The sequence below is a fragment of the Lepus europaeus genome, chromosome 7 (assembly GCF_033115175.1).
Source record: "Lepus europaeus isolate LE1 chromosome 7, mLepTim1.pri, whole genome shotgun sequence".
In the NCBI taxonomy this organism is placed as follows: Eukaryota; Metazoa; Chordata; class Mammalia; order Lagomorpha; family Leporidae; genus Lepus; species Lepus europaeus.
The window spans coordinates 1,290,868-1,304,297 of NC_084833.1; the positions used below are offsets into that span (position 1 = coordinate 1,290,868).

At 67.1% G+C, this 13,430-nt stretch overlaps 1 protein-coding gene across 1 annotated transcript; it reads right to left on the minus strand.

Moving 5' to 3' along the window:
* Window positions 1–701: 701 nt before the first annotated feature.
* Window positions 702–12,131, minus strand: TSPAN32 (tetraspanin 32). Its single transcript, XM_062197708.1, is given in 9 exon segments — window positions 702–1,662; window positions 1,665–1,689; window positions 1,838–1,921; window positions 2,729–2,815; window positions 3,214–3,315; window positions 6,463–6,537; window positions 9,580–9,677; window positions 10,129–10,243; window positions 12,066–12,131. Coding segments are annotated over 9 exon segments (762 nt in total). The 3' UTR covers window positions 702–1,552.
* Between the last annotated feature and the right edge of the window lie 1,299 nt (window positions 12,132–13,430).

The window sequence follows — 13,430 nt, forward strand, 5'->3', positions numbered from 1 at the left end:
TCCCAGAGCGGGAAGTGGGCGACCTCTGGGTGCAGAATGTGGCTCACCAGCAGCCAGCAAGGAGCGAGGGCCCTGGGTCCCTCTCTCCTGGAAACTGGACGCTTCCCACAGCCTGAAGGACCCTCAGTCCACTGTCCCCCAGAGCCAGGAGCAGGCAGCCCGTGCCTCTGACCTCTGAGGTGAGAAGTGGGCCTGGGCCCGCAAGGACTGTGCTCTGGGTCACCAGCGTGGAGGACAGCCGGCGCCTGGCATCCCCAAGGTGGCTGGGGCTCCCCTCTGGACCCGTCTGCCCGAGCCGCTCCCTGCAGCCGCCCATCCTTGGCGCTTGCCTCTCCTGCCGGGTCCCAGTGGAGCACGGAGTACCCCCTCCTTCCATGTGTGGGTCTGACGATTTTTATGTATTCCCTTTTATTTGAAAGGAGAAGAGGAGAGAGGAGAGAGAGTAGAGAGAGAGAGAGAGAGAGAGAGAGAGAGAGAGAGAGAGAGAACACGTTCTGATCCACCGGTTCACTCCCCTAATGCCTGAAGCAGCCAAGGCTGGGGAGACAAGAACGCCACTGGGTCTCCCACGTGGGTGGCAGGACCCAAGGACTTGAGCCGTCACCTGCTGCCCCGGGTGAGCATTGGCAGGAAGGTAGGATGAGGTGTCCCATCGTGGCGACGTAGCTGCTGCACCCCGCGCCCTGCCTTCCTCCGTGAGTGGGGGGCCTGTCCACCTGCCTCCAGTCCCCTCTCCCACGCTTCAGGGACATGAGGGCCGACAGCCAGGCTGCCTTTGCCTCTGTGAGCACCCAGGTGACCGGGCAATGGTTGCAGGAAGAGGGCGCATCATCCCAGAGCCGCTGAGGGCCGTCTCGAGCGTCCCTGTGGGCGCTGGTGGCCGGCACAGCAGAGTCCACCCTGGGCACGTCGGGAGAGGCTGGGCTCCTAGGGCTGGCAGGCGCGGGCTCTCGGGGGCACAGGGGTCGGTGAGGCTGTTCCGGAATGTTCTAGAGGGGTTGGAGCTATCTTGAATGTTCTAGGAGACACTGTGAGGCTCTTGCAGAACGTTCCAGAAGGCACTGGGAGGCTGCTGTGGAATGTTCTAGAGGACTGCGGGGCTGTGGTGGAATGTCTGGGGGACACTGAGGCGATTGTAGAATGGCCAGAGGGGACTGAGAGGCTACTGTGGACGTGCATGTTGTAGAGGAAATTAGGAGGCTGCTGTGGAATGTTCTAGAGAGGACGGACTCCGTTCTGGAATGTTCCAGAAGGCACTGGGAGCCAGCTGTGGAATGCAGAGGGGCCAGGCGGGACGCCTGGGGTCAGAAGGTGGCCCGATGGCGTGGGAGCAGAGGCGGCTTCCTGGCTGCTGGGCCTGGGTCCCTCCTGCCCCTCATCTCCTGGGCCTCCGAGATCGGGCCTGGGGCCCCCGGAGCTTCCGGCTCTCCACGTCCGTGTCGTGGGTGGCATCTTTGAGAGCAGGCCTTGGCAGGGTTAGGGGCAGGCAGGGAGGGGTCGTGAGAGGGACGGACCCGCCGGTCACCCTCAGTGCTCCCGCAGGGCCCTTGGCCTAGAGGCCGCTCTGGAGGGGTAGCACCGACTCCGGCGGGGGCTGCCGCGGCGTCAGGGTGTATTTGCCTCTGCGGTGCAGGCCGCGGCACGTGCGGATGGCGAACCAGAGAAGGAGGAGAGCAGCAGGGCGTGCACCTGGGGGGGGGGGGGCTGCAGCGTTGGCAGACGCACTAGCCCCCGCCCCCCCCAGCAAGCTTCTGGATCCTGCAGGGTGGGGACGGCTCCGCGGCCCCCATCCCGCCACCTCCCGGGGCTGCCCAGGCTGCGGAGCGGGGCTCGGTACCGTGAGGGCCAGGGCGGTGCTGAGCAGGGCGAGGTCCACCTTGTGCTGTGTCCGCAGGAAGCTCCGGATGCCCTCTAGGCAGTCCTGGGCAGAGGGGCTGCAGGTGTGGCGCTGACCCAGGCAGGGCCGGGGGCCGGGAGGGGCAGGGGCAGAGGGCACCACCCCAGAGCTCTGGGGGAGAGGCCTTGGGGGCCAGAGCCGAGGGGCCACCACCAAGGGGCCGTGTGGCGCCCTGAGCACCACGCTGGCCACGTCCGCCCTCCCTGGTGCTGGCTAGTGGGAGAGCACCCAGGAGGCCCGCTCTGTTTCCTGGAGGCTCTCCGGCTCCTGCTCCCATCCCGGGCTTCGTGTGACACCCACAGGAAAGGGGGTGGCCCTCTCTGAACCATGCAGGCGATGGCCTTGGCTTTGGGGGTGCATGGAGCAGACGCAGCCGGCCAGGGCCACCACCTTCCCGGAGCCCCTGCTGCTCAGCCCCGCCCTCCCGCTCGCGAGGGCTCCCTCCTGGCCCCGGCCGTTTTCCCCAGAGCACCCCTGCCTCCTGGTCATCGGCGGAAACGGCCCCCCCGAGCGCCGCCCCGCCCCACCCTCGCCTGCCGCGCTTCCAGGGGCTGTCCCTGACTGGGTCCCCAGGGACGGGCGTCACTGAGGCTGGTGGCCACACCCTGGCCTGGGCTGGGCCTGCAGCCCCACTCCTCCTCCGTGCACCGCCCTCCAGGCCCCTGGACACCAGCCTGGTTCCCGGTCAGAGCTGAGCCCCCCCCCCCCCCCCCGCCCTGCCGCATGGGCTCCGGGAGGCAGGACCTCCAGGGCGGGGGGGCTCGGAAGCCCCCGAGCTGGGAGTGGGGCTCCAGGGCGGGGTGGGGCCCCAGGGTGCCGGCGCCTGCTTACCTCTCTCGGTGCCCCGGCTCCGTGACACTGGTTGGCACCTGTGTGTCCCAGGAAGCTGAAAGGCGACCTCTTCCCACAGCACAGGAACTGGAATGGGCACAGGGGGACGTGATTGCTCTCTAAACCCCCGGGGCGGGCAGGACAGATAGGGAAACTGAGGCACCACAGGCACCAGTGGCCCAGGGTGGGGCTCAGGGTGTGGCAGCTGGGAGGGCGGGGGCACCAGCCCGTGGGGCAGCCTGGCCCCTGCCAGCACACAGGCAGTCCATGCTCCCTGCCCGACCCCAGGGGGCCTCCCTGGGAAGTGAGGCCGTGGTGCTGCCCGCCTGCCCCCCGCCCGCCCCCTGCCCAGCAGCTCAGCCCTCGCCCAGGTCAGAGCCGCTTCCTGGCCTGCGCTCAGGCCTTGATCGCCATCTTGGAATTCTTCCCAGGTCTTGAACCTGAGCCCTGCCTTTGACCCCCACCCCGCCCCCGCCTGGACTCACCGTGTCCTGGATGGCCGCCAGCTCCCGCTGCCAGGCGCCAGACGCGGTCCTCAGCGCCCGGTCGTACACCAGGTCGAAGGTGTCCAGCGCGGCCTCCTCCACCTATTGCCGAGAGCCCCATGTGTAGCCCCTTCCGTCCACTGGAGGCAGTGATGTCCCCGGGAACCCCTGCACGGGGCAGAGCCCACGGCCCCGGGGAAGCCGGCCACAGGGGCCTCTGTCTCCAGGGCTGGCTGTCACTGTGGCCCTGCTGCTCCCTGGATCGAGCCCAGCCAGGGCGCTGTGGCCACCGGCCGTGGCCTCGGGGCGTGCAGGGGCTGGCTGGGCAGGGGTCAGCCCCTGCCACTGTTCTGGGAACCAGTGAAGAGGCGTCAGGCGGGGACCTCAGCTGCCACGCGGAAGCTCCGGGATCTTTCCCTGGAAGCCCCTGGCCGTGTTCCTAACGCCTGGGCAGCTGGCCTCCACGTAAGGCCTTTGACCGCGGGGCCACGGGCACTGGGTTGTTGCACAAGACCACCTGGGGGCAGAGGCCGGAGGAGGATGGTGACGGGGACCTTGCTGGGCCCTGCCCTCTTCCCTGCACGCCCAACGCCACCGCTCCTGGCCACTGCCCTCCTGTGTACCCTCCCCCCAGGCCGGCCCCTTGCCAAGTCATTCCTTCAGAGGCCAGCTGGACTCTCTCCTCCTCCAGGAAGGCCTCCCTGGCTGCTCCAAGAGTCACCAGCCCTCTTGGAACGCCTTCCTGCCTGCCTTCCCACCCCCACACAGAGGCTGCCTCGGACACACAGAGGCTTGCCCTGGAGGGCAGCTGAGGTCCAACGGGGGAGTCCATGCCTGCTCTGGCCACTCAACCCTGCTCTGCAGAAAGAAGGGGCCTCACGGCCCTGGCTGCACGGGGGCCCCCCAGCCCACGACAGACCCCGCCAGCTCTGCCCGAGGCCTGAAACCAAACAGTGCCCCGGCAGTAACGAGTGCCTGTCCGCGGAGCCCGGGTGCTAGCCCCTGCCGGGCGGTGGGCCGGGCCGCTGAGGGGCCTGGGCCCAGCTCCTCTCCCAGCCTCAGCTGCCTTGGCTGTGCAGGGGGTGAAGTCCGGCCAGGGCCACCGCGGTCCCCGCAGGAGGAGGCCCTGGCACGGGCGGCGCCTCCTGGATGGAGCCGGCCTGGGCTGGGGCGGGCCGGTGGCCAGCCGCCCCTGCCAGTGCTGCCCACGCCACGGCTCAGGAAGAGCTGGAGTGACGCCGGGGCCCGGGCCGGCCACGGTTGTGTAGAAGCAGCGCAGGCCTCAGCGCGAGCCCACCGCCTGGCCTCGGGCGCCCGAGGGGCCAGGCTGGACCCTCCCTGCGTGGTGTCCCGGCTCTGTCTCTTGAGAAACCCACAGCTGACTCCCTGCCAGGGGCAGGGGCTCCTGGCCTCGCCTTGCACAGCCCCAGGACCAGGGTTTGCGGCAACGGGCACTTGTGGGGTTCCCATGCCCCCGAGAGACCAGGCCCTCCCAGGTGCGTGCCGGGGGGCTGGGTCACTGCTCTGCCGCCCTCACCCGCCCCGGCCCGCTAAGCCTGCAGCCGAGGCCCCGGCGGGCAGGTGCCGCAGGCCTGTGGTCTGTGCCCGCACAGTGGCCTCCAGGGAGGTCGCTCCCTCAGCTGCGGCCTCACCTCAAGGCCGCGCTTAACCAGGGCATGAATTATTCAGGGAGCCGCAGTCCAGCCTCCTGGGCCGGCCGTGTGTGGCTGCGGCTCCTCCAGGCTGCAGGACAGTGGAATCTGCCGCCATGCTGCCCTGGACGCCTCCCCCGAGGGGCCCGCATCCCCGGAAGTGGAGGGCTGGGCCCCCCTGGGGGCAGGGGCACCCCACACTCACAGTCTGTGGGGTGGGTGGCCTGGGTCCCTCTCCTTCCTGAGGACCCCAGCCCCAGCCTGGGAGTGTGGCAAGACAGCCTGGGCGGCGGGACACCGGCCAGGATCGGCCGGGGCGGGGGGGGGGGGGAGGCGCGGGGTGGATGTGGAATGGGCAGGGGGCTCGCCCAGCTCTGCCCTCCCCCCACGCCGAAGGAGCCGCCTGGGTGAGGGGCACGGAGAGCCGGGGGCCACGGCGAGGTCAGAGCGCCCCTGCACGTGCCCTGGCTCTGTGCCCCCGAGCAGCAGCCCCTCTGGTGGGGGTCTCCACGTCCGGGCTCCCAGGTCCTGACCGCTGAGCCAGGGCTCCTGCACCAGGCCACATCTGTGCCGCGGGGGCACGCAGGCCCCGAGAACTGAACCCTGCCAGCGGGGGGGGGGGGGGGCACAGCCTGGAGAACGCGGGCGGCGGGGTGGGGAGGTAGTGCAGGGGTGGGACAGGGCCCTGCACTCTGCCCTCCCCTTCCTGTGCTGCACCCCAGCTGGGTTCTGTCCTGCAGGGCCCTCACCCCCTCACCCCGCCATCGCGGATTCTGGGCGTAGAGCTGTGAACACAGCTCCCAGAGCCGGGGTGGGGGCGGGCGAGCCTGGCGCGCTGGCAGCCGTCCTGCCCGTGACCACCCACGCTGTGACCCGGCCTTCAGTGGCCAGACCACCCGCTGGAGGACTGGAGCCGGAGGCTGCAAGGCCGGCCTGGTCGCCGGGGCCGGGACAGCCGGCCCCTCCCCCACTCCTCTGGGGATTTCCCACCCTGTCTCAGGTAGGGCACCCCAAGTGGTGCAGGAATGGGTGGGTACTTTGGGGTGAGCCTTGCGCAGGAAAGGGAGATAGACAGTGACTCCGGACCGGGCCAGGAGCCCCCTCTGGGCCTGGCACCACTGGGGGACCCCACAGGGCCTCTGGTGCTCGGAGGCCACCACAGCGAGCCGGAGTCAGAGCCAGGCCCGGCCGCTGACCCCTGCCCTCTGTCTGGCCTGGCCATCCCCCTGTCAGAGGGGCCTGGGCAACCAGACGCGGGTGCCTGAGGGAGCTCCTGGCATGTGCAGGCTCCCCCGCCCTCCCTGTGGCCTCTCTGGCTGCCTAAAGGAGGGGTGTGGGAGGATGGGGTCCCAGTTCTGCCCGGGGCTCACCTGCCCTCCTGCCTCTCTAAGCTGTTGGCCACCCAGAGGAGAGAGCCCTGGACGCTGCTGGGGGGTCAGCTGGGTGGAGAGTCAGCCCCACCCCCTGGCTGCCCACCCCGGGTCCCCGCGCGCATCTTGGGGAGCAGTGCTGGGCATAGTTCCGGTCTCCCCTCCCCACCACCAGGCCCTGCGGCCTCTCGGACCCTCCCCTGCTGGGTGGGGGCGCTGTCACTCACCTGGATCGGATGGTAGAGCCTCCAGAGGACCACCTGCACCAGGGCGCAGAAGGCCATGGCAAAGCACAGGAATCCCTGGGGTGGGGGGGAGGCGGGGTGACCGCGGGCCGGGCCACGGGGTGGGGTCTGCGTGGTGGGGGTCCCGTTCCCGCCTCCCCCTCCTCGGGTGCCTCCCCTAGTCTCCCGCTCAGGCTCCTGAGGGGCTGGCGGGGAGGGGGCTTGGCCCCAGGCAGAGCCCCCCACCCTCACCCGTGCGCCTGGAGGCCTGGGAGCAGACACTTCCAGCCTGCAGCGGGGGCAAGGGGCTGCCCCGCACAGGGAGGGGTCCCCTGGGACTTGGCTTTTGTTTCAGAAACAGGCCCCTGAGCTTCTACTGGGGGCACACTCGGGATGCAGCCCCCAGCCCTGGGGGCCCACCGTGCTATGGGGGGAGCTCGGGAAAGGTGTGACACCCAGGACAGGATGCTGCGACCCCGCTCCCCTGCAGGTGAGCCCCGCGGAGGCCCCAGCTCTTGCCCGCGTACCTGCCCTGCCGTGGGGGCCCCGGCTCTTGCCCGCGTACCTGCCCTGCTGTGGGGGCCCCGGCTCCTGCCCGTGCACCTGCCCTGCCTTGGGGGCTGGGGTCCCTGGGGAGGCTCCTTGCCTTTGCCCCGGGGGCTCTGGCGCCTCCTGCTCTCAGCAGGGCCCCTGCAGAAGCCCAAGAGCCAAAGGGTGTCCTCCCCAGAGGTTGCCCTGGGCCCTCCTTTTGAGGACAGCCCTGGGGTCCCCCCCCCCCCCCCGCCAGGATCTGTGTCTTCAGTCCAGTCCCCTCCGGCAGCTCTGGGAGACCAGCCAGGCCCCCGGGGTTGTCCGTGGCCCAGCCCTCCCGCACCCGCGTGGGGGCAGGCTGTGGCTGGACTCACCCCACCCCGGGGAGAACGGTCAAACCACAGATGCCCACAGACCTAGCCCGGGCAGGGGCAGTGGCAGGTGTGTGCCATGGGCAGGTTTGTGGGGCCCGGGGCCTCTGGCAGCGCCTGTGCTGCCGCCCATGGGAGCCTCCCCCCTCCTCTCCCTCCCCCTTCCTCCCCCCCTCCTCTCCCTCCCCCCCCCCCGTCTCCCTCCTCCCCCTTCCTCCTCCCCTCCCCCATTCCTCCCTCCTTTCCTCCTCCTCCCCTCCCCCATTCCCCCCTCCTCCCCCTCCTCTCCCTCTCCCCCTCCTTCCCTCCCCTTGCCCCTCCCCCTCCCCCCTCCTGCCTCTCCTCCTCCTCCTCCTCCCGCCCTTGCCCTTGGCTGGGGCTGCCTTCCTCATCTGGAATCCATCGCTCTGGGCTGCCTCCCAGGCTCCAGGCCCTGCGCCAGCCCAGGAGACAGCATTTTCCAGAAACCATCTCGTTGCTCAAGGAAAAGAGCAACAGCCGCCCCTCCCCCTCCCCGCAGAGAGGGAGGGTCCTGGGCTGCAGAGGAGCCCACCCAGGCCTCCCCAGGGCCAGCCCTGGCCATTGTCTTGCTCCTCGTTCGATGGAAACAGACAAGTCAGATGGCTTCCCTGGGCTGCGCAGCTGCACTGTGGGCTCAGCCCAGCGCCTGCCTCATTTCCTGTGCGAGAGGCCGGGCGGGCAGGGGCAGGAAGGGGGCAGTCGGTGCCCTCACGTCGGAGAACAATTTTCCACTTCCTGCTCCCAACTCCCTACGCCCTCCACATGTGCTCATACGTGCAGACACATGAGAAGGACACACCAGTACACGCCACATACACGTGGACGGCCACACCCGCAAGGCGACACGGGAGCACACACATGAGCTCATGCACAGATGCACACACTCCCGTGCACTGCAGACACGTGTGCACGGGCACACACACAGCCACACACGCATGTGCAGACATTGGCACATGGCTCAACAGAACAGGTGTCTCAGGTCGGTCCCCTGCGCGCCCACACTGGGTGCCATCCAGGCTGGGGCTCAGAGGGGGTGCTGAGCCCTCCCAGCTGGGACTGGAGTGGCCTCTTGGTCTCAGCCCTGCACAGGCGTCCAGCTCGGGGGAGGGGCGTCCAGGCTGTTCCTGCAAGCCCAACCTACATAATGGTCACTCTGGCCTTGCCTCTGGCTGGGCTGACCCGTTTGCCCACAGAGCAGGGAGCCTCGCTGGGCGTGAGCGGCAGGGGGGGCTCGGAAGGCCTGGTTTCGGCTGGGCAGCTCAGGGTCCTGCTGGGAGACCCAGGTACCCGAGCCCCCCACCCCCCGCTCAGCGCTGCCCACCCTCTCCCAACTCCAGCTCAGCTCCACAGCGACCCCTGGTGGCCGACACCACAGCCCCAGCACGGGACTTGTACAGCTGACTCTGGACCCCGGGGCCCTCTGGGGGCCACCCACCTGCCCTGTGGTCTCCCCACTGGGCTCCCACGCAGCCCAAAGGTCAGACCTCGCAGAGGACGCACATTCAGCCCCCGCTCGTGGCCAGCTCGGCCCCTGCCCATTGCCCCCTGCCCGGCCCCGCAGCAGCCCTGGGAAGTGGCTCTGTCCCCAACTTGGGGCTGTGGACGCAGAGACTGGGATGAGGGTCCTGCAGCCTGTGGAACCCCTGAGCCTCCCCCTGCCCAGGGAGCCCCAGTCAGTGTGGCCCTGCCCCTCAGGTCACCCAGGGAAGCAAAGCCCCCAGCACAGGTGCGCCTTGGGGGGCCTTGGAGCTGGAAGACCCCTCCAGCAGCTGGGGGGGTGGTGCACAGCTCAGGGCAGAGGCAGAGGCCAGGCTGGGGGCCCAGCACCTCCCTGGCCCTCCCTGGTCTCCAGCTAACCCTCAGCGGCGTTCACCCAGCCCAGGCCCAAGGGCCTCATGGCTACCAGACCCCGGCGCTCCCAGGGCTGGGAGGACTGGCTCTGCCTGCAGGCTCCTGCGGAAATTGTTGAGTGTGTGGGTGACGGCGGCAAGTGGGGCCTGGGCAGGGGACCGGTGGACGGTCCTGGGTGTCCCTGGTGGGCGGTCCTGGCTGTCCCCGGTGGGCGGTCCTGGGTGTCCCTGGTGGGCGGTCCTGGCTGTCCCTGGTGGGCGGTGCTGGCCGCCAACCTTCACTTCTCAGGGCTGTCTCTCTGGCTCCCTTTCTTGGGGCCAAGGTGTCTGGGGCACAGAGAACTCACCACGGCCATGAGGCCCTGGGCCTCCCTCACCGTGGCTGCGGCACTCAGCACGGCCCCCGTGGCCAGGATTCCCGCCAGGCCGGTCCCCAGGTAGAAGGCTGGGGGGGAGAAGGGAGAGGGTTGGAGTCACCCAGGACAGGGGCCTGAGACACAGAGCCTGGGTCTGGAAGCCACCTTGCCTCCCACCCCCACCCTCCTGCCTCTGGGGGAGGGGGAGGGGAGGGGCGCCCCAGCCCTGGCGATGTGGCTGAGGCCTTATCAGCTCCTTCCAGGCCCCGCCAGCACCCCCCCCCCCCCCGATCTCTGTGCTCCAGGCCCCGATGCCTCACCACAGAGGCCTCTGCCGTGTCCGCCTCTGAGTCCAGGCTGGACACGGACGGCCCTGCCCCCTCGGGTCCCGACGGCCCCGATGCTCCCACCCGGCCCCCACACCCTTGCCGCGCCCTGTCCAGAGCCGGCTCTGCCGTGGCTACCGGGGCCGGGAGCCCAGGGCCTCACGCCGCCGGGTGCGGGCCCCCCTGCTCTGGACTTAGCCCCCGCCTCACTCACCCCAGCGGTGCGATTCCTCGTAGGGGTTCCTCCCCGGGGACGCCTGGTGGATGACGGCCATGTGGGCCCCAAAGTAGGTGACAGTCACGAAGGTGGCCACACACAAGGCCAGCAGCTGGGGGGGGGGCAGATGCAGAGTGTGGGAGGGGGGCCGAGGCCCCAGGTGGCAGGGGCTAGACTCCCGGGGTCGCAGCCGAGCCCCCTCCCTCATGTGGGGCAGGCTCAGCTGCTCAGGGGTCCCGTGCTTCTGTGGGGGTGTCTCAGGGAGGCACCATACACTCGGACACGCATGCACTACACCAATGCACACACACACTACACCATTGCACACACACTACACCAATGCACACACACTACACTATTGCACACACACTACACTATTGCAACACTACACCAATACACACACTACACTATCGCACACACACACTACACTATTACATACACACTACACCAATGCACGCACACTCTACACTATTGCACACACACAGGCACTACAGTAATGCATACACACTACACTATTGCACACACACTAATGCACACACTACACTATTGCGCACACACTACACCAATGTGCACACACACACACTACACTATTGCACGCACAGGCACTACAGTAATGCACACACACACACTATTACACACACTACACCAATGCACACACTACACTATTGCACACACACTACACTATTGTGCACACACACTACACTGATGCACACACACTACACTATTGCACACACACTACACTATTGCACACACATCACACTGATGCACACACACTACACTATCGCACACACACTACACTATTGCACACGCACACTACACTATTGCACACACACCACACTGATGCACACACACTACACTATTGCACACACACTACACTATCGCACACACACACTACACTATTGCACACACACTACACTATTGCACACACACCACACTGATGCACACACACTACACTATTGCACACACACTACACTATTGCACACGCACTACACTGATGCACACACACTACACTATTGCACACACACTACACTATTGCACACACACTACACTATTGCACACACATCACACTGATGCACACACACTACACTATCGCACACACTACACTATTGCACACGCACACTACACTATTGCACACACACCACACTGATGCACACACACTACACTATTGCACACACACTACACTATCGCACACACACACTACACTATTGCACGCACACTACACTATTGCACACACACCACACTGATGCACACACACTACACTATTGCACACACACTACACTATTGCACACACACACTACACTATTGCACACACTACACTATTGCACACACACCACACTGATGCGCACACACTACACTATTGCACACACACTACACTATTGTGCACACACACTACACTGATGCACACACAATACACTATTGCACACACACCACACTGATGCGCACACACTACACTATTGCACACACACACTACACTATTGCACACACACCACACTGATGCACACACACTACACTATTGCACACACACACCACACTGATGCACACACACAAGGCCCCTACGGTGCACGCCCATTGCCCAGCTTCCCTGAGGACCTGGGGCCTTGGAGCACCCCTCTGCAGGGCAGGAGGCCCCCACCCCAGGCCCAGCCCCGTCCCCTCCATACCCCCGAGAGTCCCCCCAGCAGGCGGAGGCCTCTGGGCCCTGGAGCCCAGCAGGCAGCACCCTCACCCAGCACCCACACTCCTGGCACCCAAGGCCCTGGGCTGCCCCACAGGAGGACAGGTGCTCCCACGGGGGATCCTGTCCTGGGGCCACCGCCTGCTGGGCCCCCGGTCCACGAGGGCAGGGTGGGCTCAAGGTAAAGCCAGGGTGTGGGGGGCTGGAGCCCTGGGCACAGGCTCCGGGGCCTCCCGGGCTCCCCCCTTCCGCCTGTTACCACGACAAGGAAGCAGGTGGCCAGCATTTGGCACTTGGCGACTCTGACTCTGCGGCCAGGGCTCATGGTGGCCTCCCCTCCTCCGCCCCACTGCAGTTCCTGTCGGCCGGCTGGGGTGCCCCAAAGGGGCAGACAGGAAGGGGCGGAGCCGGCCCCACTGCCCCACCCTGGCCCGGCCACCAAGCTGATGCAGGAGACCTTCCCGGGAGGGCGGGCTCTGCTCCCAGTATGGCCACGTGGGACACGCTGGGAGGGGCGGGTGAGGAGGAGGGGGTGTGGGGGGATGCGCCCCGAGGGCCCCAGAGAAACCTGGGGGCCAGGTTCCAGTCCCCACGTTGTTACCGCCAGTCTGGGAGGCTCGGTCAGAAACGCTCTGTGACTGACAGCTATCCGTCCAGCGTGGATTCTGGCGGGCCGGGCCTGGGGGCTGTGGCCACACGGGGTCTTCCCAAAGAGGCAGGGAACGCGGGCCGGCGCTCCAGAGCCGGGGTCTGACCACAGCCCCGGGCCCTTGTGCCCCCAGCAGGGACGGGGAGCCCCGTGCTTCTCACATTCCCCGAGACCCTCTCACTGGGCCCCTGCCCGCCCACGTCCAGCTCTGCCCCCTCCTCTGGACAGCCTGGAGGGCAGCACCTCCCCTCGGGAGCCACGGGGGCCCCAAACCTGCAGGATCCGCCGCCAGGGGCTGGGCTGGGGGACACCGCCTCTCACCGCCTCCCCCAACACCCTCACAGGTCCTGAGCTCAGACCCACTGCAGGCCAGCGGGGGAAGATGTTGGGCTTGTGTGTGGGTATGCGTGTGTGTGTAGCCGGCACGTGTGTGTGTGCGTGTAGCCGGCATGTATGTGTGCATGTGTGTAGCCGGCATGTGTGTGTGTGTGTGTAGCTGGCACGTGTGTGCATGTGTGTGTAGCCAGCACGTGTGTGTGTGTGTAGCCGGCACGTGTGTGTGTGTGTGATGTGCTGTCTGCCGGGAGCCCCTTCCCTCCTTCATCTGATAATTGACGGATGGGGTAAAAACAGTTTCATCACCGGAGCCAACTGAACAGCTCCAGCGGTCACAGACAGAAAAATTTGTGCAAGAAAATAAAGAATTTAGGGACCTGGCATTGTGGCGAGCAGGGAATGCCGTAGGGCACCGGTTCGAGTCCAGGCCGCTCTACTTCCGATCCAGCTCCCTGCTGTGGCCTGGGAAAGCAGTGGATGATGGGACAAGTCCTTGGGTCCCTGCACCCTCGTGGGAGACCTGGAAGAAGCTGCTGGCTCCTGGCTTTGGCCTGGCCCATTCTGGCCGCTGTGGAATTTGGGGAGTGAATCCGCGAATGGAAGATCTCTCTCTCTCCCTCCCTCCCTCCCTCCCTCTCT